This window comes from Scyliorhinus torazame, chromosome 11, assembly GCF_047496885.1.
Source record: "Scyliorhinus torazame isolate Kashiwa2021f chromosome 11, sScyTor2.1, whole genome shotgun sequence".
In the NCBI taxonomy this organism is placed as follows: domain Eukaryota; kingdom Metazoa; phylum Chordata; class Chondrichthyes; order Carcharhiniformes; family Scyliorhinidae; genus Scyliorhinus; species Scyliorhinus torazame.
This window is the reverse complement of record NC_092717.1, coordinates 66,944,370-66,969,931: the sequence shown is the minus strand read 5'-3', so window position 1 is coordinate 66,969,931 and position 25,562 is coordinate 66,944,370. Positions and strand designations below refer to the sequence as shown.

At 50.0% G+C, this 25,562-nt stretch overlaps 1 protein-coding gene across 1 annotated transcript in view; it reads left to right on the top strand.

The window, feature by feature from the left end:
* Positions 1–25,562, top strand: part of LOC140385928 (regulator of G-protein signaling 22-like) — a 927,092-nt gene that overhangs the window by 182,358 nt on the left and 719,172 nt on the right. Inside the window, exon 6 of the mRNA XM_072468579.1 lies at positions 7,164–7,329. Within this exon, the coding sequence (XP_072324680.1) occupies positions 7,164–7,329 (166 nt within the window). The remainder of the gene's footprint in view (positions 1–7,163; positions 7,330–25,562) is intronic.

Here is a 25,562-nt window from a genome sequence, read left to right as displayed (position 1 = left end):
TCCCGCTCCCAGCTGACCTGCAAGGTAAGGAGGTTGTTAAACAGTACTTACCTCACCCAGGCCGCAAATTTTTAAACTGTCCGCTCTGCCTCGCAGCTCCCGCGCTTTTTAAATCTCCCGCGCTGTTTTCAATGTCCCGGCTCTCTCTCTCTCCTGCTCCCAGCTGACCTGCAAGGTAAGGAGGTTGTTAAACAGTACTTACCTCACCCAGGCCTCGATCCTTGCTGAGTAATAGTCGCTGGGAGGTTTAAATGGGGAGGATTTTGGTTTCTGTTGTAATTGGGTTGATACCATCATGAAAATGTGTTCAGTGAATAACCTGCAGATTTTCACAACTGAATCCTTTTTTAAAAATTGATCTGATACTTGGTTTCCCAGCATGTGTTAGCTCTCTCATGATTTTGGGAAGAGTGGTACTCTGAAAAATATACCATTCTACTGTTTCTGAAGTGTTAAAAGTATAGACTAGAAAGGAATACCTTCTCCTGAGTGAGTGGGGATTACAATACATATCCAACATTTGGAGACATTGACATTTTTGGCATACATCTTGGACGTATAAAGAAAAGTGTTATCATTTAACTCCTTGTGTGCCAGTTGAGCTGCATGCAGTCTGTTAAATTAAAAAGACATCCAAGAATCAAAATGGCAAAATCATTTTAAAAGTAGCATTTTAATCATAATGAGCGCTTTTAACATTTAAAGCATGTATTGAGGTATTCATTCCCTGCGCCTTTACAGCATGTGGAGTTGTGAGTAGCACCTGAAAGGGGTTCCTCCCCCTTGGCCCCCAATGGTTCCTTCTGTAATTTCTTTATGTATACTTCAATTCCTGTAACAAGGTTGTGTCCGTCTTCAGGAGAATCACCCCACCTGTAAGGAAGCACAGCTAATGGCATTTGTTAGATCCTGACAATATTTAAGTAATGCATCACTCTATATATGACAATCAGCTTTTTGTAACCAAATAGTTCCTGGTAAGGACATGGGTGTGCCAGTGATTATTTCAAATGAACACCAGCCTGTGGTTCTGTTTGGTGTTGCTCTGATGCTGCACAGGACTAATGGTAAACCCTGAGACTACGGCCTTCCCTCTTGGTGATACTTTGATGTTGTTCTTTCAAGGTTTGATTCATGCATTCCACCTGTCCTCTTGATTGTGGGTGGTAAGGACAATGCAGTTCCCACTGGATATTTAATAATGTACAAACTTCCTCACACACAACTCCTGTAAGATTAGTTCCTTTGTCTGAGTCCATGCTGATTGGTACTCCCCATCTAGGGACCGGAATGGCCTCTACCCATCTGGAAAATTTGTCCACTTACTCTAGATTAATTAGTATTTTCCTGACACAATACAGTTTCTTATGCACTTTCTCTTGGTTAAAGCCTTTACGTCATGACTCGCCACGAGCTGTACTATGTTACTTGATTGTTGCAATTTGCTAAATGTGTCTTCAGTACAATGACATGTCCATGCATTGTTTCCTTAGGTAGAGGTCATACAGGACATTCTTCGAAACAATGTTGGCATTTGCAGACATGACCTTAAGAGTTCAACAGTTCACTCATTTTCCAGAACATTGATTATACTTTTTGCAGACTGTATTTCTAAAAATCATTTTATTTCCCAATATGTATTTAGTTGATTTCTGAAAAGGACCCCAAACAAGTCAAAAATCCAACACACGCGCTCAGAAAATGTCAACCTGGCACCTTGGCAGTGCCCATGCTATCTGGCAGTGCAATCTGGGCACCTTGAAGGAGCCAGGGTGCCCAGGTGGCGCTGACCGTTCCAGGGCACCACCCTGCCCTAAGGGCATGTAGTTGGGGCCTTCGATCCCCTGAGAGACCCCCACGAGTGCCATGGGCCCCACCACCTGCAGTGCAGGAAGAAGCTGCACGATCTCCGGGCGAGTAGGCAGCACCATGCCCCTGGCACCAACTCCTGTCCCACGCACTTAAGTACCATTATAGGAAGTAAAGTGAGCGGCATCTACTGGCTACCAGCGGTCTGGGAAATTCCCAACCCCAGTAGAATTGTGTAGACCTCTCAATGGGGAGGAACCAAGAGTGGCCTCTAACATTGGAGTACTTTTGTAAGCCCTACTTTCATTAAAATAGTGGGTGGATTTACTATAACCCATTTCCAGGCCCTTGGGATGATAATTTGTCAAACATACTGATCCCCCTGATTAAAGGTGGTTGGGAGATTTATATGGGGAAGATTCTGGTCTCTGTTGTAACTTGGTTGGTACCACCCTGAAAAGGTAGTTAGCGGGTAACCTACAGACCTCCACAACTGAGCCCTCTTTCTCAGGTGGACCGAGATTTTGTTCCCCTACATATATTAGCTCCCTCATGAGCTTGGGAAAAACGGGTGATGCTTTGAAAAATGTACCATCCTGCTGTCTCCGAAGTACTAAAAAGAATAGACAAAAAGGGAATATCTTTCCTTGAGTGGGTGGGAATCGCGATACATACACAACATTTGGAAACATTGAAATCTTTGGCATACACCTTGGACGTATAAAGAAAAGTGTTATCATTTAACTCCATGTGAGCCTTTGTGGGCTGGCCATTGTCTGTTCCGCTAAAAAGACAATCAAAATGGTGGCAAACATTTTACAGAAATTAGCTTTAATCATAATCTCTTTTAACATGAGGCATGGATCCAGGACGACTTTCTTTAGACCTTCACAGCCGATGGGGTAGTGAGCAGCACCTGATAGGGTCCCTCCCACTTGGACCCCAGCGGTTCCTTCTGCAATTTTTTCGCATAGACTTCAACTCCTGGCACGAGATTGTGCCCGCCTTCGGGAGGGTCACCCCATGCTGCCTATATCTGTATGGAAGTAGACCTGATGGCATTTGTTAGATCCTGACTATTTCAGTAATGCATTACTCATCAAATGACAGTCAGCTTTTCATAATTCAATAGCCCCTGGCAAGGATGACTCTGCCAGTGATTATTTCAAATAGACTCAAGTCCGTGGTTCTGTTTGGTGTTGCTCTGATACTGCACAGGACTAGTGGTAAGGCCATGGCGTTCTTTCTTGGTGATACTTTGATAATCCCTCTTTCAGGATCAAGTTTATGTGGAAGGTAAGGGCAATGTAGCTCCCACTGGATATTCAATAGCTTACAAACTTCTTTGCAAACAGCGACTGTAAAGTGGGTTCCGTTGTCTGAGTCTATACTAGTACTCCCCATCTGGGAATATAGTCTTTGCATAGGACCTTAGCTGTGTAGCTAGCTGCAGCTCTTCTTGCCGGGACGGCCTCTACCCATCTGGAGAACTTGTCCACTATTACCAGGATGCCAGTGTATCCCTGACATGGCGAAAGGATAATGTAGACGACCTGCATATGCTGAAATGGCCCCGCAGAGGCAGGAGCTCTTAACTGAGGCTTGGATGTGAGAGGTCCTGAATTGACCTTCTGACAGGTGACGCAACAGTCAGCTACCATCTAGGCATGTTGCTTGAATCCTCAACCCCACCAGCTCTTCTGAAATCGAGCCAACATCTGTTGAGAGGCCAGGTCACCCCATGAGTGGATCTGTTGGGCCAAATAGGGCATCAGTGACTGATACAACTGGTCTGTCAGTCTCGGCTTGTCTCCAAATGCCATCCTCACAAATCTGATACCTGCTTCCATCCAAGTCCAGTTTTCTTCTTGTGAACACTCGCTGTACATTTTAGAAAGATCTTATAGCAGGCTGCATACTCCTAGTCTGTAGATTTGTTTCAGTTCCTCTGGAGGATTGCATTGTGAGGTGGCTTCTTTTGCTGTCTGGCCTGCAACGGTCATGTGGAGGCTAAAATCCACTTCATCCTGAGAGGGCACCCTCTGTCCCCCAACTCCCAAGGGATTAAACAAGTCTTCCAACTGAAACGACCAGCAACCATTAACTGATCCCTCTCAGCCTGGCCTCCATCACCAGTGGCCTTGAACTTCAAAACAGCTCATACCCTCTGCCTTCACAGTGCTGTCTGAATGTTCTTTCTCACTGAAGTCGTCTTTCCCCCTGTGTGAGGGTCTTCGGGCCACATGAGGCTGTAAAGCACTCCTTCTCAGAGTCCCCAACTCTGCCCATGCAGCCTGGCCTGTCATGGGACGCCATGGAAGGACCTCCCAGTCGACCCCAGTGCTGACCCTATGGATTCACCTTCTCCCATCCACTTTCTAGCTGCCATTCTGGAAGGGCAGTTATATTGCCACAAGACCAGCGAGGAAGACATGGGAAGTGCTGTCTGCATACCATCCGCCAGACCCCTTTACATCTCGAGGTTTGCTGACGTGAAGGGCCGCCAGGGCCTGTAAGTGACGCAACCCTCAAGATGTTGAGACTGAACCACCCTCCTCCTTGGCCCTGAACTTATCTCGGTCCCCCGTTTCCTCGCCAATGCCCTCTATTGCAATTGGCACCCTGGATGGTAACAGCGACCCGAGCGCCCACCTCCAATATTCACGGCGGGCATAAGGTTGCCAGGTTCTCTTTTTTTCTGTAGCTTTTTTAAATCACGTCAGTGTGACTGTGGGGAAGTCCTGTAGGGAGGGCTCACTAATTATATTATAATGTATTAAAATGAGGTTCACGGCTTTCCACGGCAGATTTCTCATCACACCGCCATCGAGTGACCTGGAAAATCTCGCTGGGACGTGTAGTCCAGCTACTGGACTCCCTCCCTTGGGGGGCCCTCCCTCTGTAGCCTGGCAGCAGCAGAGGGTCACATGAGCAATAGATTAACAATCCTTGAACTCCCCCTCGGGATCCATTGCACCAGTACTGCGCTGGTCAATGCTTGCACCAGCTGGAGTTCCTCTTGGGGTTTTGGAGCATAATGGCGGGGTGAAGATTTGGGCTTTCAGCCGGCTAATCACTTTCAAATAAATGCATATCAGCTGCTTGAATGTTTCCGCTGGCGTGGGGTGGGAGGCCCAATATGACTTGAATGGTGGGACCGGAGATTAGGGATGAGTCTGCCACCCGGCACCGATCCCATTTTTAAGCCAACATGGGATTCTCCGCCGATCTGAATTCCCGATCTTAGTGGCGTGGAACTGAGAATACCGTTTGTTTTCTCTTTGGAACCAAAATCGGACAGTAATCATATCCTGAAAATTTATACTTGCTCTCAGCCATCCTTCACAAAAGCTATTTGGATTGTAATCTTCTGTCTGACATAAAATCCAACCTCAACCTTTAGGTAACCATTCTCTGCCACATTTGATAAAATTTCTCATAGTCAGATGGAAGCAATCAGAATGTAATCTTTATTCAGTGAGACTTTACAAACCTTTCGAACTTTGTGATTCAACACTAGTGTTGGTAAGTGTCTCCTTTATACTCTTTAGTGCAAACTAAAAAACAAATTGCCTAATAAAATAATTAGCAGCCCCTTAAAGGGGGCACTGTAACAAAAAAGCAAATATTTTAAGAAAACCTATCAAAATTAAGTTAAAATAACATTTTGGAGGGTGAAGGTGATGATGCGGCCATCTCCTAGTCGAAGTTTCCTTTTGTTTTTGGTAAACGAGAAACAAATGAACAAATTTGCCTCCGACTTTTTATACTCTTGAGTATACTATTAATAACAAATAAACACCAAAGTTTATACTCTTTTTGAGTATACTATTTGTTGGTGAGAGAATTCAATTCTGTCTCTTACATTATATTCAATTCTGTCTCTCACATTATATGACTGTGGTACATGTTGGTGGGAAATCCTGCTGTTTGCATTATACAACAAATTCTTAACTATGTTGCAAATGGTAACTAACTTCACAGCTCAATGTACTTTCTGTGTCTGCTACTGAAGACAACCTGTGCAAAACAAATGACTCATCGCCAGGTGCTGACCCAGAGACAATGGACTATTCACAAACTTTGCCCAAGGTCTAAATGCCTTAAAATAATCCTGTTCTGCCCGGCTAGCTACGAGCTGACAAATTAGCAACAACAGGAAAAGGCTATAGATTACAAACTAATAACCATTTATGGCATGGACTGAGATAATGGAGGATTAATTAGGACTAATTAGTTGCGTGCAATGAATTGTGATGCGAATAAAGGTGATTGGCTGTATGTAAATGAGATTACAAACTGATTTTGCTTTGAATGTGTATATTAACCCGTGTGAGCCTTGGCTCAAGTGAGAAAAGGTGCTGCCAATAGGCTGCGGAGTCTCAGGCCTTCTCTCCCAGAATTCTGACATAAATTGCTTTGAATTTGCTTTGAATGTGTATATTAACCCGTGTGAGCCTTGGCTCAAGTGAGAAAAGGTGCTGCCAATAGGCTGCGGAGTCTCAGGCCTTCTCTCCCAGAATTCTGACATAAATTGCTTTGAATTTGCTTTGAATGTGTATATTAACCCGTGTGAGCCTTGGCTCAAGTGAGAAAAGGTGCTGCCAATAGGCTGCGGAGTCTCAGGCCTTCTCTCCCAGAATTCTGACATAAATTGCTTATTTTTTTTACTCAGGCCTTTGTGTGAATATTTTCACCTCTAACACTATTAATAACAAATAAACAAAGTAACAAATTATCTTCCAGAAATATTCAAGTTAACTCCCTTAATGGGACAAATGTTTCTTTATACTCTATTAATAAACCAAAAAAATCAATAAAATAAACTAACGAGAGAGGGTTCAGTTTGCAATAAAAATCACTGTCAAAAGAAACATAATTAATCAAACTAAAATATCATGACTTGGGTTGATGATGCACTCCAATTCCTGTGGCACCCATCGGTCATGGAAGAAGTGTCTCATTATATGTGCACAAGCAATTGTCCAATGATTACCAGAAAATAACATCAGATTCCTTCTTCACTATGGAACTCCTCAATTAGATAAGACAGTAAAGTAGCTTTAAAATGTTGTCGTCTTAACGTCAGAATTAATGAATAATGATACGTTATGAAATACTAACACAATATATCATAGCTCTCTGAGAACCATTACAATCATCAGTGGTATTATCTGCAGTCTGATGTATATAACTGAATTCAATTTCAGGAGACATTCGTATCTTTAATCTAAAGAGTAAGATTGTAAATATGTGGTTTATTGATAAATAATATCTTAAGCAAAGAAGGAAATATTTGAATTATGGAAGTATCATCCTTCTAACCAAAATTTTATTCTGATTATCAACTACAGGCTTTCAAAGCTGCTGTCTCAGTTAGAATGCAATACTGGACCTGGAACACCAGAAATAGATTGTACATACCACCCATGGATTCTAGAATCTGAAGAACAACCCATGCCTAAAGTTGCAGACAAAGTTGAAGTTGCCATGAAAGAGTTGTATATCTGCCTTGGAGAGGTAATTGCAAACTTGCCTGGGTGTCAGTGTACATGAAGGCATGTATGCCAATGGCATATTTCTATATTCCAGTATATTAAGTTATTAATACAACAGTGGCTCTGCCTTTGAACTTTTAAATCTTGCACTACTCGCAGAATAACAAGTTAAAACAAAATGAAAAAGTTAAGTTTAATTTTGAAAATTTTCATTAGCTCTTGGTTTTCAAGTGATGGGTTAATTTTAAAATATTATGTATGCATATAATATGTTGGATTTTCAAAGTAGTTTGAACAAAGAGAGTGAATAATTAGCATTTAAAAGGATTAGAAACTTATATCGGGGCCTCATCTGTCAAAGGACAGGTTGTATTTTTGCATAAAAGTCAGTACCCAGGATGTGCTCTGCTTCTTGGTGGAGGTCTACAGTGTGGCTGGGTGGTGGCCCCTAACCTGAACTCTAATGAGTCGGTCTCTTTGAGCTGAATTTTACTTGCAGGAGGGATCAGAGTCTGAAAGGGATATTTGAACAAGAAGATGGCAGATGGAGTATAATGCGGGAAAACGTGAAATGTGAGATTATTCACTTTATTTCAACTGTTTTTCTTTTCTTCCTAGTAGTGAGAAACTATTATACGTTATAAAAGCAGACAATGCTGGAAAAAGCAGCATACTGAATACTGAGCCTCTTTAACAATTGTTTTTACAACATGTTTCACGCCGTACTCGTGGCAACTTGCCTCTGATTCGCTCGTCCTGCATAAAATTAATCTGTGCAATCAGTGGGGCGCCGCTTTCAAACGCCTACCCACCATTCGTCTTCACTTGTCCCGAGTCCAGTCGGTGAATGGCTGCCAAAAAGACAACATTAAGATTTTCTGAGGGAGCCCTTACGAAACTCCTGGTTGGTGTGGGGCGGAGACGTAACATCTTCTACCAGTGTTTCTGCAGATGTCCATCAACTAATGTCACCACCCCCGCCTGGAGCCAGTGGCCTTAATAGTGAGTGCCAGCTCGCTCCACAAAAGGATGAAGTAACAGCGTTGGAAGAATATGAATGATTTTCTTTACACAGTCAGGGTAGGTACATGCACGAGCGGGACTATGTGAAAAAGTCTTTCCGACCTTTCCGGTAGTACCTTCCTCCTTGTTGCTAGAGGAGGTGTTGTCGGTAATGGGGTTGGAGGTGGGGTCGTCTCGGCGATTTTGGAAGATGTGAAGGTATCCCTGGAGGGAGTCAAGGCCAAGTTGGGGGATGATGCTGGAGCAGGGGTTGTGGTGCTGTGGAGGGAGAATGCCTCAATCTCAACCAACCTGTGAGGCTGGGGTTGATACAGCTAAAGGTGGTACATAGGGCGCACCTGACGAAGTTGAGGATAAGCCAGCTGTTTCAGGGGGTAGAGGATATTTGTGAGCGGTGTGGGAGGGGCCCAGCTAATCATGTACATATGTTCTTGTCCTGCCTGAAGCTAGAGAAATTTTAGAGGTCGTTCTTCAGCACCATGTCAGTGGTTTTGCATGTGTTCCCCTGGGAGGGCCACATTCAGGGTATCAGATCTGCCAGAGTTGCAGGTGGGAATGGGGGCAGATGTTTTAACCTTTGCCTCGCTAATCGCTCGTAGGTGGGTTTTGTGGGAGTGAAGGTCGGCTTCTCCACCCTGTGCCTCGGCGTGGCTGTGAGATCTAATGGAGTTCCTGCATTTAGAGAAGGTGAAGTCTGCTCTATGGGCAAATGAGGGGTTCCACAAGAGATGGGGTTTCTTTGGGGAGCTCGTCACCATCAATTGTTGGGGGTGGGGGGGTGAGGTGGGGTAGAGCGGTTAATTGGGAGGATGGGGGCCGGGGGAGCAAGCTGGGGATTTGTGCTGGGTTTATTTTATTGTGTTGTGATGTTTTGTAAATTATAATGTTAAAAACCTGAATAAAAATACAAACAAAAAATTTGAAGGATATCCAATAAAAGGGGCATTTTGAGAAACATTTGCCTATTGGTAATTTGGACGTTCTGAATTCTCCGTCCGTGTACCCGAGCAGGTGCCGGAATGTGGCGACGAGGGACTTTTCACGGTAACTTCATTGCAGTGTTAATGTAAGCCTACTTGTAACAATGAAGATTATTAAAAAAAATATTGGCAATGCTGTCCTTGCCCTTCTATAATGTTGCCATAGTAACATAGAATCAAAAAATCACTACAGTGCAGGAGGAGGCCATTCGGACCATCGAGTCTGCACGGCCCTCTGAAAGAGCACCCTATGTAGGCCCATGCCCCCATCCTATCCCCGTAACCCAATAACCCCACCTAACTTGTTTTGGACAATTTAGCATGGCCAATCCACTCAACCTGCGCATCTTTGGACTGTGGGAGGAAACGGAGCACCCAGAGGAAACTCACACAGACACGAAGAGAAAGTGTAAACACCATACAAACAGTCACCCGAGGAGGGAATTGAACCCGGGTCCCTGGTGCTGTGAGGCAGCAGTGCTAACCACTGTCAGGTATGACCTCTTTCGTGAAATCTTGCGAGCGATTTTACGAAAAGGTTTCTGAGTGTGGCAGCGAGCAAGAACTGCCGTGAGGTTCCTGACGCTTGGCCTGGTGAGGCCTTCACTGCTATAAAATATTAATGGGTCTATTTAACGAGGCCCCACGGGCTTCACGCCACAAATGATGGTCCCACCGGCTGATTTGCTGGGATCGTGTTCGCCAGCCCCCTGCCAACAAAGGAGAGCTGCACTTGAACCAATCCTGCACAGCCAACCCCACACATCTCACAGCCAAGCCACCGAGGAGACCAGCCCCACGATTCGGAGATGCAGACCTGGCCAGACAACTCAAAGCGGTCAAGGGCAGACGGGATGCTTGTTCCTCCGAGGGTCTCGAAGGGTCAGTTACAGGGCAGCCAATGTTGCCTGGGAGGCAGTCAGTTGGGGAGTATGACCCAGAGCTGCAAGGTGCTGCAAGGAGGTCACAATCTCCACCCGGCCACTTGGGTGTGTTGGCGCCGCGCCCCTGCCCCCGCGCGCCCCCCCCCCACCCCAAAAAAAAGATAATGTGCCTGGCACCGCCCCGCCGCATCCATCTCCAGCAGTGCTCCTCCCCCGTTGCCCCATTTTCCCCCACCCAAACGATGAACCACGCTTGCGGTTAATGATGCTGCCTGTGTGTGTATCCCCACAGGAGAAGGAGGCCCACAACCGATGGGAGAGGATGCAGACAGTCAGCGGGATGCCGGACTTCAGGGGCCTCACGCCCTATGAGAAATGAACCCTGAAGGTTGTGGGGATGGGCGAGGACAGATGAGTATCACCTGTAGAGGTCGGCGCACGGCACAGAGGTGAGGATCCACCGGGCTCCACCCGGATGAACTGTCAAAAGTGAGTTGTTAATGCTATACAGACTGATCCATCCCTTCCACTGACCATGTATTCATTCTCCTGCAGGACCTACAACCGACGGCAACGGCCCATCCATGGTGGCCACCCTGCCCGCATCTCCCAAGAGAACATTCTGGAGGGGAATTCTGAGGATGCCACCATGATAGTTGTGGCACCGCTGTCATCCCCACACTCCACCAGCATGGAGACACATGCCTCGGTTGTCACGCTTCTGGGGCACATTCTGGTGAGCATCTCACAGTTGATCATGCGCATCAGGAGGAGGCAGGAACCCCCAGATGAGACAGCAGTCAGAGGTCTGCCGGATCCCAGGACCCAGCTGGGTTCCAGTCAGAATCTGAGCCTTTGGAGCAGGTTTACCCGGAACTGATACAGACAGTAGGGCGCGGCTGTGAGATTCAGAGGGGGATATCAGCGACAGGCCAGTAGGTCCATAGCTGATTGGAGGAGCCCCAGATGCTACGGGCACAGGAGATGGCGCTGGCACACGAGATGGCACTGGCAATGTGTGGCACCGAGGCCAACGCTGCTCGGGTGGAGACTGCAGTGGAAAGCCTGGTATACAACGTCGGCAGCACGAGTGGAAGTGTCCAAGGTGTGGCTCAGTCAGTGGCTGAGCACCTTGACACTGGGGGACCTTACTCAGTACCAGCTGGATCTTAATGAGGCACTGCGGGGCATGTCCCAGTCTCCGGTGGGCATAGCGAAGGCGCTGGCGGAGCTTGTCCCAATCTCAGGTTGGCGTAGCTAAGGCGCTGTGGAGCATGTCCCAGTTTCAGGTGGGTGTAGCCGTGGTACCGCGGAACATGTTTCAGTCTCAGATGGGACATGCCGAGGCTCTGCAGAACATGTCCCAGCCACTGAGGAGCATCGCTGAGGGCATCAACACCATGCTGCAGGGAACCGCAAGGGCTGGCATTGCTAGATGATGCAGGGGCAGCCAGGCTCGATCCAGCCACCCCTCCATCCCGTGGTGAACCCTAGGGCCCTAAGGAGGAGGCGGCGCTGGGCATCAACCCGGAGGCATCTAACGGATTGGCGACGGCGGCCACCAGGTCCCCTGAGTTCCAACCCCCTGACAACAGAGCATCTCGCAGTCAGCATCCAGTACAATGCGGCATGGCGGACAGGTGTTGCCGGCAAGTTCGCTAGGGCCCACCGGCCCCAGAGGATGCCCGCCGGGGGCATCGAAGGCTGCCTTCACCTCTGATGTGCATCCTGGAGGTGCATGTGGGTACAGCTCGGAAGTTGAGGATTACCGTGAGGGCATTGGGGGGGGGGGGGGTTGGTGGTGTTGGGGGTAAGGGGGGGAAAGGGTGGGTGAAGGGTCTGGGAGGGGTGGGGAGAGTGGGCTGGCATCATCGGGAAAGTGGGCAGTTAGGAACACTTCTGTAACTTATTGACCATACTAGTATGTTGTCTCTGATGTCCTTCCTGGTCCTGGGCTCCTCTCCTCACCTCGACACACTGCGTGCATGTGATGGGTCTGAGCTAGCACTCAGCAGAAAGGCAGGGGTCAGACTGTGGCGTTAAATGAGGAGCACCGACGTTCAGCTCTCAGCAGGTTATCATCAACCCATGCCCTCGACAGTGACCTGCTGACAGTGCCGACACAATCCCATCACTCTTGAGTGATGTTACACAGATTCTTGGAGGGTGGGAAATGGTTGGGGCGGGGGTGGGCAAAGATGGTGAAGGGGGGGGAGGGGAAGGTAGAGGGATGGGGGGGGGGGGGAGGAGAGGGGTGTTGGGGAGAGGCCACGTCCTAGGTGAAGCGGACGAGGATGAGGCCTTCTTGGCCCTCTGTGTTTGCCGGACCCTTGCTGCTCCCGCCTGTACTCCATTTACCAGCTGGCCCTGCGGGTCTTCTCAGCGCTCGACCTGTAGCCTCTCCTCCTGGTCAGGCGCATCCTCGTCGTCGTCCTCCTCCTCGGAGGTGGCCACATATTCCTCCACCTCCAGCATGTTGCCCTGCTGCTGTGCCAGGTTGTGGAAGACACAGCACACGACCTGAAAGCAGGCGACCCTCAGGGAGGTGTACTGGTGTGCACCACCAGACCGGTCGAAGCATCGGAACTGCACTTTGAGGATTCCAATGCACCGCTCAATGACAGTCCGGGTGGCCGCATGGGACTCATGTCGGGTCTTCACATTGGCCACTGACCTCTGTACTGGCGTCATTAGCCAGGTCCTTAGCAGGGAGCCTTTATCCCGCAAGAGTTAACTGGCCAGAGTCCTGGGGTGGTCCTCAAAGAGGCTGGGGATGTTCGACTGCCCCAGGATGTAGCTGTTGTGCACATTCTCTGGGAAGCGTGTGCACGATCTTCATGAGATGGTTGCACACGAACTGGATGTTCAGGGACTGGAACCTCTTCCTGTTAATGTAGAGCACTCTCTGGTGGCCCAATGAGCGCAAAGCGACATGCCTGCCATCTATTAGCCCCAGGACTCTGAATATCTATGCCTTGGGATCATCCCAGGGCTCGAGTGGAGTCTTGAGTGGCACATAACAAGCTGCAGCCCACAAGTGCATCCGTGAAGTCCGATGCCCTGTTTGCCAGGGCAGCAAACTATACAGGATTCTCTGCCATCGACTGGGTGCCTCAGGTAATAGAATCTTCTGCACTGTAAATGGTGCACTAGTCTGCGTGTTCCCCACTCAGGCCCCTTATTCAAGGCGAGTCGCGTTGAATAACCATGTGTTTCTCGTCACTGCGAGTGCCGGGAAACACATGGCTAAACGTGCACCCTAGGGGACTTTGGGAACAATGTGTTTCTCCCCAGAAATAAAATAGTGTTTTCTTTCCAGACCTTTTGAAAACAGTTTGTCAAGACTTGGAACAGACTTTTGGGCTCTTTTCAGGGCCCCCAACGGCACTTTTTCAATGTTTCCCGTTGTGGGAAGGAGTCTACAATAACTCCCCGTCAGTATATGGCTTCAACCAGGAGCGGGGCGACAAAAAAGGTGGTGGTGGACCCGAAGAAGGTGCGAGTGAAGAAGAAAAAAATGGCGGCAGGCGGAGACCAGGCAGCGTGGATGCAGTGGGCGGAGGAGCAGCAAGAGGGTATCCAGCGCAGCTTCAGAGAGATTAAAACGGACCTGCTAGAGCCGATGAAGGCGTCTATTGATAAGCTGCTGGAGACACAGACGGCCCAGGGAGTGGCGATCCGCGAGGCTCGACAAAAGATCTCTGACAATGAGGACGAGATCTTAGGCCTGGCGGTAAAGGTGGAGGCGCACGAGGCGCTCCACAAGAAATGGCAGGAGCGGTTCGAGGAGATGGAGAATCGGTCGAGGGGGATGAATCTGCGGATTCTGGGCCTCCCGGAGGGGCTGGAGGGGCCGGACATGGGGGCCTATGTGGTCACCATGTTGAACTCGCTGATGGGAGCGGGGTCCTTCCAGGGGCCCCTGGAGCTGGAAGGGGCCCATAGAGTGCTGGCGAGGAGGCCCAAGGCTAACGAGCCTCCGCAGGTGGTGCTGGTGAGGTTCCATCGGTTCGTCGATCGGGAGTGTGGGATCAGGTGGGCCAAGAAGGAGAGGAGCAGCAGGTGAGAGAACGCGGAGGTTCGAATATACCAGGACTGGGGTGCGGAGGTGGTGAAGAGGAGGGCCGGGTACAATCGAGCAAAGGCGGCGCTGCACAGGAAGGGGGTGAAGTTTGGCATGTTGCAGCCGGCACGACTGTGGGTTACATACAAGGACCTGCGCCATTAATTTGAGTCTCTGGAGGAGGCGTGGGCCTTTGTTCAGGCCGAGAAGTTGGACACAGATTGAGGGTCGGGATGGACAATTGGGGACTGCGGTTGATATGTTATGTTTAATTTTTATTTATTTTTTCTCGAGGTGGGGGGGGGGCCTTTGTATTGCTCCGGGTTTCTTTTTCTCTGTGTTTTTCTCTTTCGGGTTGGTGAGGGTGACTGGGGCGGGTTGGGCACTGTTTTGGTTGGGTTGGTCGGGGGGCTCTTGGAGGGGGGTAGGTAAATGGAACAGGGGTGGTGGCTGGCAGTGAGATGGGGGCCCGCGGAGGAGGGGGAGGCCCGAGTCAGGGGTGAGGGGACTGGGCCTGTAAAAGGAGCTGCGCAGAGGTGGTGGGGCCGGGTAGGTGGAAAGCGCAGGCTTTTTCCCGCGCTGAAGACTGGAGGGGCCGGGGTGGGGAAGCGAGGGTTGTTTCGCGCGCTTAGAACGGAAGGGGGAGGAGGGAGAGCCTACGGATGGGGAACGGGAGAGGAGGGTTGCCACACAATGGGAGGAGTCGAAGGAGAGGCGGGAGCGGCCGGAGTCAGCAGGAGTCAGCTGACTTGCAGAAGTGCAATGGGAGGAGTAAATCAGCTGGGATGGGTCCTAGCCGGTGGGGGGTTGGGTGGGGGGGAATCGAGTTGCTGCTATGGTCAAGGAGGAGCTGGAGCGAGTGGGGGTGGGGTGGGGGGGGGCGTCGGGACGGGTGTATGCTGCTGTTGGGAACGGGCCGGGTGTGGGGTGCGGGCGCGTGGCTGGCCGAGGAGGGGTCATGGCTAGTCGGCGGGGGAGGGGGGCGGGTAGCCCCCTGATCCGGCTGACAACCTGGAATGTAAGGGGACTGAATGGGCCGGTTAAGCAGGCCCGCATGTTCGCGCACCTGAAGGGGCTAAAGGCGGATGTGGTTATGCTTCAGGAGACACACCTGAAGGTGGCAGACCAGGTAAGATTGAGGAAATGGTGGGTAGGTCAGGTGTTTCACTCTGGGCTAGATGCCAAAAATCGAGGGGTGGCGATCTTGGTGGGAAAGAAGGTGTCATTCGAGGCGTCGAGCTGTGGCAGATAATGGCGGTAGGTACATAATGGTAAATTGCAGGGAGAGCGGGTGGTACTATTCAATGTGTATGCCCCGAACTGGGATGATGCGTGTTTTATGCGGCGTATGTTGGGTCGGATGCCAGACTTGGAAGTGGGGGGCCTGATAATGGGGGGAGACTTTAACATGGTGCTGGATCTGGCACTGGATCGCTCCAGGTCTAGGACGGGTAGGAAGCTGGCGGCGGCTAGAGTGCTGAGGGGGTTTATGGACCAGATGGGAGGGGTGGACCCTAGGAGATTTGCAAGGCCGGGGGCTAGGGAATTTTCATTCTTCTCACATGTCCATAAGGCTTATTCCCGAATCGACTTTTTTGTTTTGAGTAGGGCGCTGATAGCGAGAGTAGAGGATACTGAGTATTCGGTAATAGCCATTCTGGACCACGCCTCGCATTGGGTGGATTTGGAGATGGGGGAGGAGAGGGACCAGCGCCCGCTGTGGCGCTTGGAGGTGGCGCTGTTGGCGGACGAGGAGGTGAGCGAGCGGGTCCGAGGAAGTATAGAGAGGTACTTGGAGTCCAACGACAACGGGGAGGTCCGAGTGGGGATGGTATGGGAGGCACTGAAGGCGGTGGTGAGGGGAGAGCTGATTTCCATTAGGGCCCAGAGGGAGAGGCTGGTGGGGGAGATGGTGAGGGTCGACAGGAGGTATGCGGAGGAGCCCGAGGAAGGATTGTTGAGGAAGAGGCGTAGCCTCCAGGCCGAATTCGACCTGGTGACCACCAGGAAGGCAGAGGTGCAGTGGAGGAAGGCCCAGGGGGCGATTTACGAGTATGGGCAAGCCGGATGCTGGCGCATCAGCTTCGGAAGCGGGACGCAGCTAGGGAGATCGGGGGAGTTAAGGACGGGAGGGAATGTGGTGTGGAGTGGGGTTGGCATCAATGGGGTCTTCAGGGAATTTACGAGGAATTGTACCGATCTGAGCCCCCACGGGAGGAGGGAGGGATGGGCCGCTTCCTGGACCAATTGAGGTTTCCAAAAGTGGAAGAGGGACTGGTGGTGGGATTGGGGGCCCCGATTGGGCTGGAGGAGCTGATTAAAGGGATAGGAAGCATGCAGGCGGGGAAGGCACCGGGGCCGGATGGTTTCCCGGTCGAATTCTACAAAAAATATATGGACCTGTTGGGCCCGCTGTTAGTCAGGACCTTTAATGAGGCAAGGGAGGTGGGGGCTTTGCCCTCGACGATGTCCCGGGCACTGATCTCCTTGATCCTGAAGCGGGACAAGGATCCTCTGCAATGTGGGTCTTACAGACCGATTTCCTTGCTAAATGTAGATGCCAAGGTGCTGGTGAAGGTCTTAGCCACGAGGATTGAGGATGTGTGCCGCAGATCATCCAGGAAGACCAGACGGGGTTTGTGAAGGGGAGACAGTTGAACGCGAATGTGCGGAGGCTTTTGAACGTTATCATGATGCCGGCGAGGGAGGGGGAGGCGGAGATAGTGGTGGTGATGGACGCTGAGAAAGCCTTCGATAGGGTAGAGTGGGGTACCTGTGGGAGGTGCTGAAGAGGTTTGGGTTTGGGGAGGGGTTTGTCAGGTGGGTTAGGTTGTTGTACGAGGTCCCGATGGCGAGTGTGGCCACAAAGAGGAGGAGGTCCGACTACGTTCGGTTGCACCGAGGGACAAGACAGGGGTGTCCCTTGTCCCCCCTGCTCTTCGCACTGGCGATTGAACCCCTGGCTATGGCATTGTGGGAGTCAAGGAACTGGAGGGGGTTGGTGCGGGGTGGGGAGGAGCATAGAGTGTCACTTTATGTGGACGACCTGCTGCTGTATGTGGCGGACCCGGTGGGAGGAATGCCGGAGGTAATGAGGATTCTTCGGGAATTCAGGGACTTTTCGTGGTACAAACTCAACATGGGAAGAGTGAGCTGTTCGTAGTTCATCCAGGGGACCAGGAGAGGGGGATTGGCGAGCTCCCACTAAAAAGGGCAGAGAGGAGCTTCAGGTATTTGGGGGTCCAGGTGGCCAGGAGCTGGGGGGCCCTGCATATGCTTAATTTTACAAGGCTGGTGGAGCAACTGGAGGAGGAGTTCAAGAGGTGGGACGCATTGCCGCTGTCTTTGGCGGGTAGGGTGCAGTCAATCAAAATGACGGTGCTTCCAAGGTTTTTGTTCCTGTTCCAGTGCCTCCCCGTGTTTATCCCGAAGGCTTTTTTCAGGCGGGTTAACAGGAGTATAATGGGGTTTGTGGGGGATGCGAGGGACTCCGAGGGTGAGAAGGGTGTTCCTGGAGCGGAGTAGAGATAGGGGGGGGGGGGGGGAGACTGGCGCTGCCCAACCTCTGTGGGTACTACTGGGCCGCCAATGCGACGATGATGCGCAAGTGGGTGATGGAGGGGGAGGGGGCTGCATGGAAGAGGCTGGAGGTGGCGTCTTGTGCGGGTACGAGTCTTGGGGCGCTGACAACGGCACCGCTGCCACTCCCTCCAAGGATGTATAGCACGAGCCCGGTGGTGGTGGCTGCCCTCAAAATTTGGGGGCAGTGGAGGTGGTACAGGGGGGAAGTTGGGGCCTCGGTGTGGACCCCAATACGCGGGAACCACCGGTTCGCCCCAGGAAAAACAGGGGGAGGGTTTGCGGGGTGGCACAGGGCAGGAATACGAATGTTGGGGGACCTGGTTGTGGACGGGAAGTTCGTGAGCCTGGGTGAGCTGGAGGAGAAGCACGGGCTCCCCCCAGGGAACACCTTCAGGTACTTGCAGGTAAGGGCGTTTGCCAGACGGCAGGTGGTGGAATTCCCGCGGCTACTGCCACACACAGTACAGGACAGGGTGCTCTCGGGGGGGGGGGGGGGGAGATCTCGGAAACCTACCAAGTGATGCAGGAGGAGGAGGCCTCGGTGGTGGAGGTAAAAGGTAAGTGGGAGGAGGAGTTGGGAGAGGAAATTTAGGAAGGGACGTGGGCAGATGCCCTGGGGAGGGTGAACTCTTCCTCATCGTGCGCGAGGCTCAGCCTCATACAGTTTAAGGTGCTGCACAGGGCACATATGACCGGGACAAGGATGAGCCGGTTCTTTGGGGGCAAGGACAGGTGTGTTAGGTGCTTGGGGAGCGCAGCGAATCACACCCATATGTTCTGGGCATGCCCAGCACTGGAGGTATTTGGGAGGGGCGTAGCAAGGACGGTGTCGAGGGTGGTAGGATCCAGGGTCAAACCGGGCTCGGGGCTCGCAATATTTGGGGTGGCAGAGGAGCCGGGAGTGCAGGAGGCGAAAGAGGCCGGAATTCTGGCCTTTGCGTCCCTGGTAGCCCGGCGAAGGATTCATCTTCAGTGGAAAGATGTGAGGCCCCCAAGCGTGGAATCCTAGATCAGTGATATGGCGGGGCTCGTTTAGTTGGAGAGGGTGAAATTCGCCTTGAGAGGGTCGGTACAAAGGTTCTTAAGGCGGTGGCAACCGTTCTTAGACTTCCTGGCAGAACGGTAGACATTGGTCATGGCAGCAGCAACTCGGGGGCGGGGCGGGGTTTATTTATTTTTGTTTTTGTTATTTACTCTGGAGGGTCCAGGGGGGTGTATATACCTGTTGTGTGCAGTCGGGGTGTTAATGTTAATTTATTATTTGTGTACGGGGGGGGGGTGTATGATATTTTATGAAAACCTTTAATAAAAATTATTTATAAAAAAAAAAAAATGGGTGTTTATAAAATAGCTGTAGTGGATTTACCTTTAAGAAATGGGTGTTTTGCCGTGATGTCAGAGAGTGGGTGGAGCTGGCTGTCTGCTTTTACTTTCGCTTTGGGGCTGTCTGCTGCAGGGTACATTTTAGTTTTGGTTTTGAGCTGGATAGCTGCAGGCAAGCAGCTGTATAAGGATCTCTCTCTGCAATCTGGCGACTGTCTCCAGATCCTTTGGTGATTTAAAATTATACCTGTTTCTGTAGAGAAGTTAAACCTGATGTCTTTCTGTAAAAGGGATTTTTTTTTTGTCTTATGGATGTTGCAAGGAAAGATTAAGAGTTACTTATAGAATATTGTATTCTTTAGGGGATTTATTGGTGTTGATAGTTGTTGAGATGTTTACTGTGGGTTTATAAAGTGTTAACTGGTTTCATAAATAAACAATGTTTTAATTTAAAAATACTTTAACTCTCTGTTGCACAACACCTTTAAGGTAGGCCCGTGTGCTCCCCATAACCACAATCTATTAAAAGTTGCGGGTCAGGTGAACTCCATGATACATTTTGGGGTTCTCTAAACCCTGGCCCATAACACTTTAAAGGGAACCCCGAACAGTGAGAACACTGAACTCCCTCCCATCCACTCCCATCCACCCCCCTCCCCCACAAGCTGTGGGCAACACCCCATCCCACCATGGAAGAATCAGGAGGGCACTCTTCCCTTACTTGTGTTTTCTGGTGTGCACCCCTCTTTTCCCCCCCTCCCCCACCACAAATACGGTGAAGCCCCCCCCCCCCCCCCCATGGAGAAGGGTTTACCCCTTCTTAGTGCCCTATGGCACTATGCGAGGTCATCACAATTTCAAAAACCAGCAGTGAATTGTGCCAGTGTGACGTCACACCACCGAGGGTAGGGCATCACACACGACTGGGAAGTACACAATTAACCTATTTAATTACATTTAAGTTAATGGAAAGAAGGGGTGGGAACGATCTCAAACTGACATCTCGCCAATGCAAGTCCCGTTATGGCCCTCTCGGGAGATTAAATGCCATAATGGATTTTTGTGCATGCTGAATGGGCCTGAAAATTGCACCTGTTGTTTATCTCTTATTTTCAGTTAGCTTCATTGTCACTTTACTTTAAAAAAAAAAAAAAAAATTATTATTTAGAGTATCCAATTCATTTTTTTCCCAATTAAGGGGCAATTTAGTGTGGCCAATCCACCTACCCTGCACATCTTTTGGGTTGTGGGGAGAATGTGCAAACTCCACATGGACAGTGACCCAGAGCCGGGATCGAACCTGGGACCTCAGCGCCTTGAGACAGCAGTGCTATCTACTGCGCCACCATGCTACCCAGTTAGCCTCATTGTCAACCAATAATTGTTAAAGTTGATGCCTGTCATTTAAAGTTGAGACATCTTGAACAGGAGCCTATTTATTCCATCCATCAAGGTTACCAACTCATGACATTTTTTCTTCTGTCTGCCTTTATTAATAATTAAGTGTTAATGATGTGTTTACGATTATAACATTTATAAACATTCATGTTCCAAGTAACATTTTTTTTTAAATTTTGGGGAATTTTGGTGTGGCCAATGGGGTAGACTACTGTCTTGTCCCACTTTCTGCCAACCTCCAGTCTGAAAAATGACTACAGGTGTTTACCACAACTGACTGATTTCTGTATTTATACATTTTTTTAAAAAAAAAATTCCAATTAAGGGGCAATTTAGTGTGGCCAACCCACCTACCCTGCACATCTTTGGGTTGTGGAGATGAGACCCACACAGACATGGGGAGAATATGCAAACTCTACGCGACCTGTAACCTGGGGCCGGGATCGAACCCGGGATTTTGGCACTGTGAGGTGGCAGTGCTAACCAGATAACATTCCAGTCTTCTAACTCTATTAATGAATTACCTATTATTTTACTTTCTCGTAATTAAGGCTGTCTACTTATCTAGTCTTGTTATTGTTATTATTGCAACTCCCTTGGCCAGCGTGTGGTCAATTCCAGGCCCATTCAACCTGGAGTCGCAAGATACGTGAATTAACAAATAATTCTTATCACCTTGTTGATATTTTGGCCCTATACTGCTCCAATGAGTTGCAGGCACCAGATTTATCAGTAAAACGTTAAAACAACTCCCTGCTCCCCCAGCCACTTGTATATATCCCCAATTCTTCCCTCCCCTTCCATATCCGGAAGCAGCAGCCGCTCCAGCAGGGTGTATCCTGGCAACCTAGGGAATCCCTTCCAGTCCTTTCGCGCAAAGTCCCTAACCTGCAGATACCTGAACTCACTCCCCCTTGGCAGCTCTACTCTCTCCCTTAGCTCCTCCAGACTGGCGAACTCTTCCTCTAAATACAGATCCCTCACCTTGACCAGCCCCACTTCCCTCCACCACCTCTATACACTATCCATCCCCCCCGGCTAAAACCCATGATTCTCACACAGCGGCGTGAGCACCGACATCCCTTCCACCCTATAATGCCTCCTCAACTGATTCCATATCTTCACTGGACTGCACCACCGGGTTCCTTTAATACCTACTCGGAGCTATTGGCAACGCTGCCGTCACCACAGCCCTCAAACAAGACCCCTTACAAGATCCTCCTCCATCCTAACCCACTCTACCCCTTCTCCCTCCCACCACCGCCGCACCTTGTCCACATTCGCTGCGCCATAATAATGAAGCAAGTTTGGCAATGCCAAGTGCTTGGCAGGTTTGGGTTCGGGGAGGGGTTCATGGGGTGGGTCAAATTGTTATACCAGACCCTGGTGGCAAGCGTATCTACAAACCGGCAGAGATCAGAATATTTTAGGTTGTACCGTGGGACGAGACAGGGGTGCCCCCTGTCCCCTCTGTTGTTTGCTTTGGCAATTGAGCCGCTGACCATGGCGTTGAGGGAATCTAGAAACTGGAGGGGGTTGGTCTGGGGAGGGGAGGAACATCGGGTCTCATGCTGATGACCTACTTTTGTACATCGCAGATCCAGTGGAGGGGACGGTGGAGGTCATGCGGATCCTTAGGGAGTTTGGGGACTTCTCAGGCTACAAGCGTAACGTGGGGAAGAGTGAACTCTTTGTGGTGCATGTGAGGGGCCAGGAAAGGGGGCTGGAGAAGCTGCCGCTTAAGAGGGCGGAGAGGAGTTTCCGATATTTGGGTATCCAGGTGGCCAGGAGTTGGGGGGCCCTGCGTAAGCTTAATTTGGTGCGGTTGATAGGCCAGATGGAGGAAGACTTTAGGAGATGGGATGTGTTGCCACTCTTCCTGGCGGGCAGTCCGTTAAGATGACAGTCCTCCCTAGGTTCCTGTTTGTGTTCCAGTGCCTGCCCATCCTCATCCCCAAGGCCATTTTTAAGCGAGTAAGCAGGAGCATTATAGGGTTTGTATGGGCAAGTAAGACCCCGAGGGTCAAGAGGCTGTTTCTGGAGCATAGTCGGGACAGGGGTGGGCTGGCACTACCGAACCTGTGTAGTTATTACTGGGCAGCCAATGTGGCAATGATTCGGAAATGGGTAATGAAGGGAGAGGGGATGGCGTGGAAAAGATTAGAGGTGGCGTCATGTGTGGGCACTAACTTGTGAGTGCTGGTGATGGCACCTTTGCCGCTACCGGCGACACGGTACACCACGAGCTCGGTGGTGGCGGTGACACTGAGGATCTGGGGGCAGTGGAGACCGCACAGGGGTGAGTTGGGGGTCTCAATTTGGTCCCCAATACGGAATAATCATGGGTTTGCACCGGGCAGGATAGATGGCGGATTCCTAAACTGGCATCGGGAGGGAATTAATAGCATGGGGGGCCTATTTATCGACGGGGTTTGCTCGCCTGGGGGCGCTGGAGGAGAAATTTGGGTTACCGCCCGGAAACGCTTTTAGGTACATGCAGGTGAGGGCGTTTGTGAGAAGGCAGGTAAGGGAATTTCCGCTGCTTCCCGCACGGAGGATTCAGGACAGGGTGTCCTCAGGTGTATGGGTGGGAGAGGGCAAGGTCTCGGCAATCTATCAGGAGTTGCAGGAGGCGGATGAAGCCTCGGTGGAGGAGCTGGGCGAGGAACTGGATGGCTGCTTGTGGGCGGAGGCCCTGGGCAAGGTTAACTCCTTCTTGCGCCAGACTTGGCCTGATCCAGTTCAAAGTGGTTCACAGGGCACATATGACAGGGGCGAGGATGTGCAAGTTTTTTGGGGTGGAGGACAGATGCGGCGATGCTTGCGGAGCCCAGCGCTAGAGGGGTTCTGGAGGGGCTTCGCAAAGGCTATGCCCAAAGTCTTGGACACTCGGGTAAAACCGAACTGGGGGATAGCAATATTCAGCGTATCAGGTGAGCCGGGAGTACAGGACCCAAAAGAGGCCGGAGTTCTGGCCTTTGCGTCCTTGGTAGCCCGGAGGAGGGTCCTACTAATGTGGAGGGATGCAAAAGCCCCAAGCGTGGAGGCTTGGATTAATGACATGGCAGGGTTCATCAAGTTGGAGAGGATAAAGTTTGCCTTGCGAGGGTCTGTGCAGGGGTTCTCCAGGCGGTGGCAACCATTCCTAGACTTTCTCGTGGAGTGTTAGGTGGAGGTCGAGCAGCAGCAACCCAGGGAGGAGAACGGGTGGGGGGGGGTTTGGGTTTGTTTTTATTATTGTAAGGGGCGTTTGCCACATTTTTGTTATTAGTTTGTTAGATAGTTTGATGTTTAGTGGTTTAAGTTGTTGGAGGGGATGGCATAATCCTCTTATCCTCACACATCCACCCTATCCCCGTAACCCAGCACCTCCTCCCAATCTTTTTTTTTTGGACAGTAAAGGGCAATAAGCATGGCCAATCCTTTTTATTTTTTTAATGTATATTTTCTTTGTAAAAATTTGTTGAAAACCTTGAATAAACATATTTAAAAATAAAAATCTGTTCTGCCATGCAAATAAGATCATGGATGATCTGCGTCCTGTATCCATTAAAATAGCTTTGGTTAACAAAAGCCTATTATCTCATTTAAAATTAATAGTTGATCTAACATGAATTGCCATTTGTGAAAGAGAGTTCTCAAGTGTCAGCCTTTGTATCCCAATTCAACTCCTCAATGATCTGGCTCTAGTTTTTAGATTTATGTCCTGAAGCCTGTAACCCCAAACCAGAGGAAATAGTTTCACCCTATGTACAATTAGCTGTTCATCTTTGTAGCCTGAACATTTTGATCAAATCAGCCCTCAACCTTTTTATAGAATTATAGAGCTTACAGTGCAGAAGGAGGCCACTCGGCTCATCGAGTCTATACCGGCCCCTGGAAAGAGCATCCCACTTATCCTCACACATCCACCCTATCCCCGTAACCCAGCACCTCCTCCTAACCTTTTTTTTTGGACACTAAAGGGCAATAAGCATGGCCAATCCACCTAACCAGCACATCTTTGGATGTGGGAGGAAACTGGAGCACCCGGAGGAAACCCATGCAGACACTGGGAGATTGTGCAAACTTCACACAGACAGTGACCTAAGCCGGGAATTGAACATGGAATCCTGGAGCTGTGAAGAACCACTGTGCTACCGTGACGCCCATGCACCTTCTACATTCCAGGGATTATAACCCTAATTTGTATCGCTGCCCCTTGTAATTTAACCCTTCGACATGGGTATCATTCAGGTAAATATGATTTGCACTCGACCCAATACCATTCTATCATATTCTTACCTAAGTTATGGTGCCCAGAACTGCTCACAGCACTCCAGGTGTGGTTTAACCAGGTTATTGTGTAGCTGAAGCATGATTTATACTCCCATGTATTGTCATGTGAGAGTACCTTTAAGAAATGGATGTGTAAGAAATGTACCTTTAAGAAATTTGCTCATGTTACTGCAGTGATGTCAGAGTGTGGGTGGAGCTGAGCTCTGGTTCTGCTTTTTAGTTTCACTTTGAGAAAAGCTTGGGTGTGTCTGTCTTTTTGGTTTCGTTTTTCAGTGTGTTGCAGCTGAAGTCAGACAAAGCAGCTGTACTGTTGATCTCTGCCATGAAGGACTATTTGTTAATCATTTGGGGAATACAGAATTATAAATGTTTTCAGTATTGAATGTAAACGCTGATGTGCTCCTGTTTAGAGGTTTGTTAAGTCTTTGGGCAGCACGGTAACATAGTGGTTAGCGCAATTGCTTCACAACTCCAGGGTCACAGGTTCGATTCCCGGCTTGGGTCACTGTCTGTGCAGAGTCTGCACGTTCTCCCCGTGTGTGCGTGAGTTTCCTCCGGGTGCTCCGGTTTCCTCCCACAGTCCAAAGATGTGCAGGTTAGGTGGATTGGCCGTGATAAATTGTCCTTAGTCTCCAAAATTGCCCTTAGTGTTGGGTGGGGTTACTGGGTTATGGGGATAGGGTGGAGGTGTGGGCTTGGGTAGGGTGCTCTTTCCGAGAGCTGG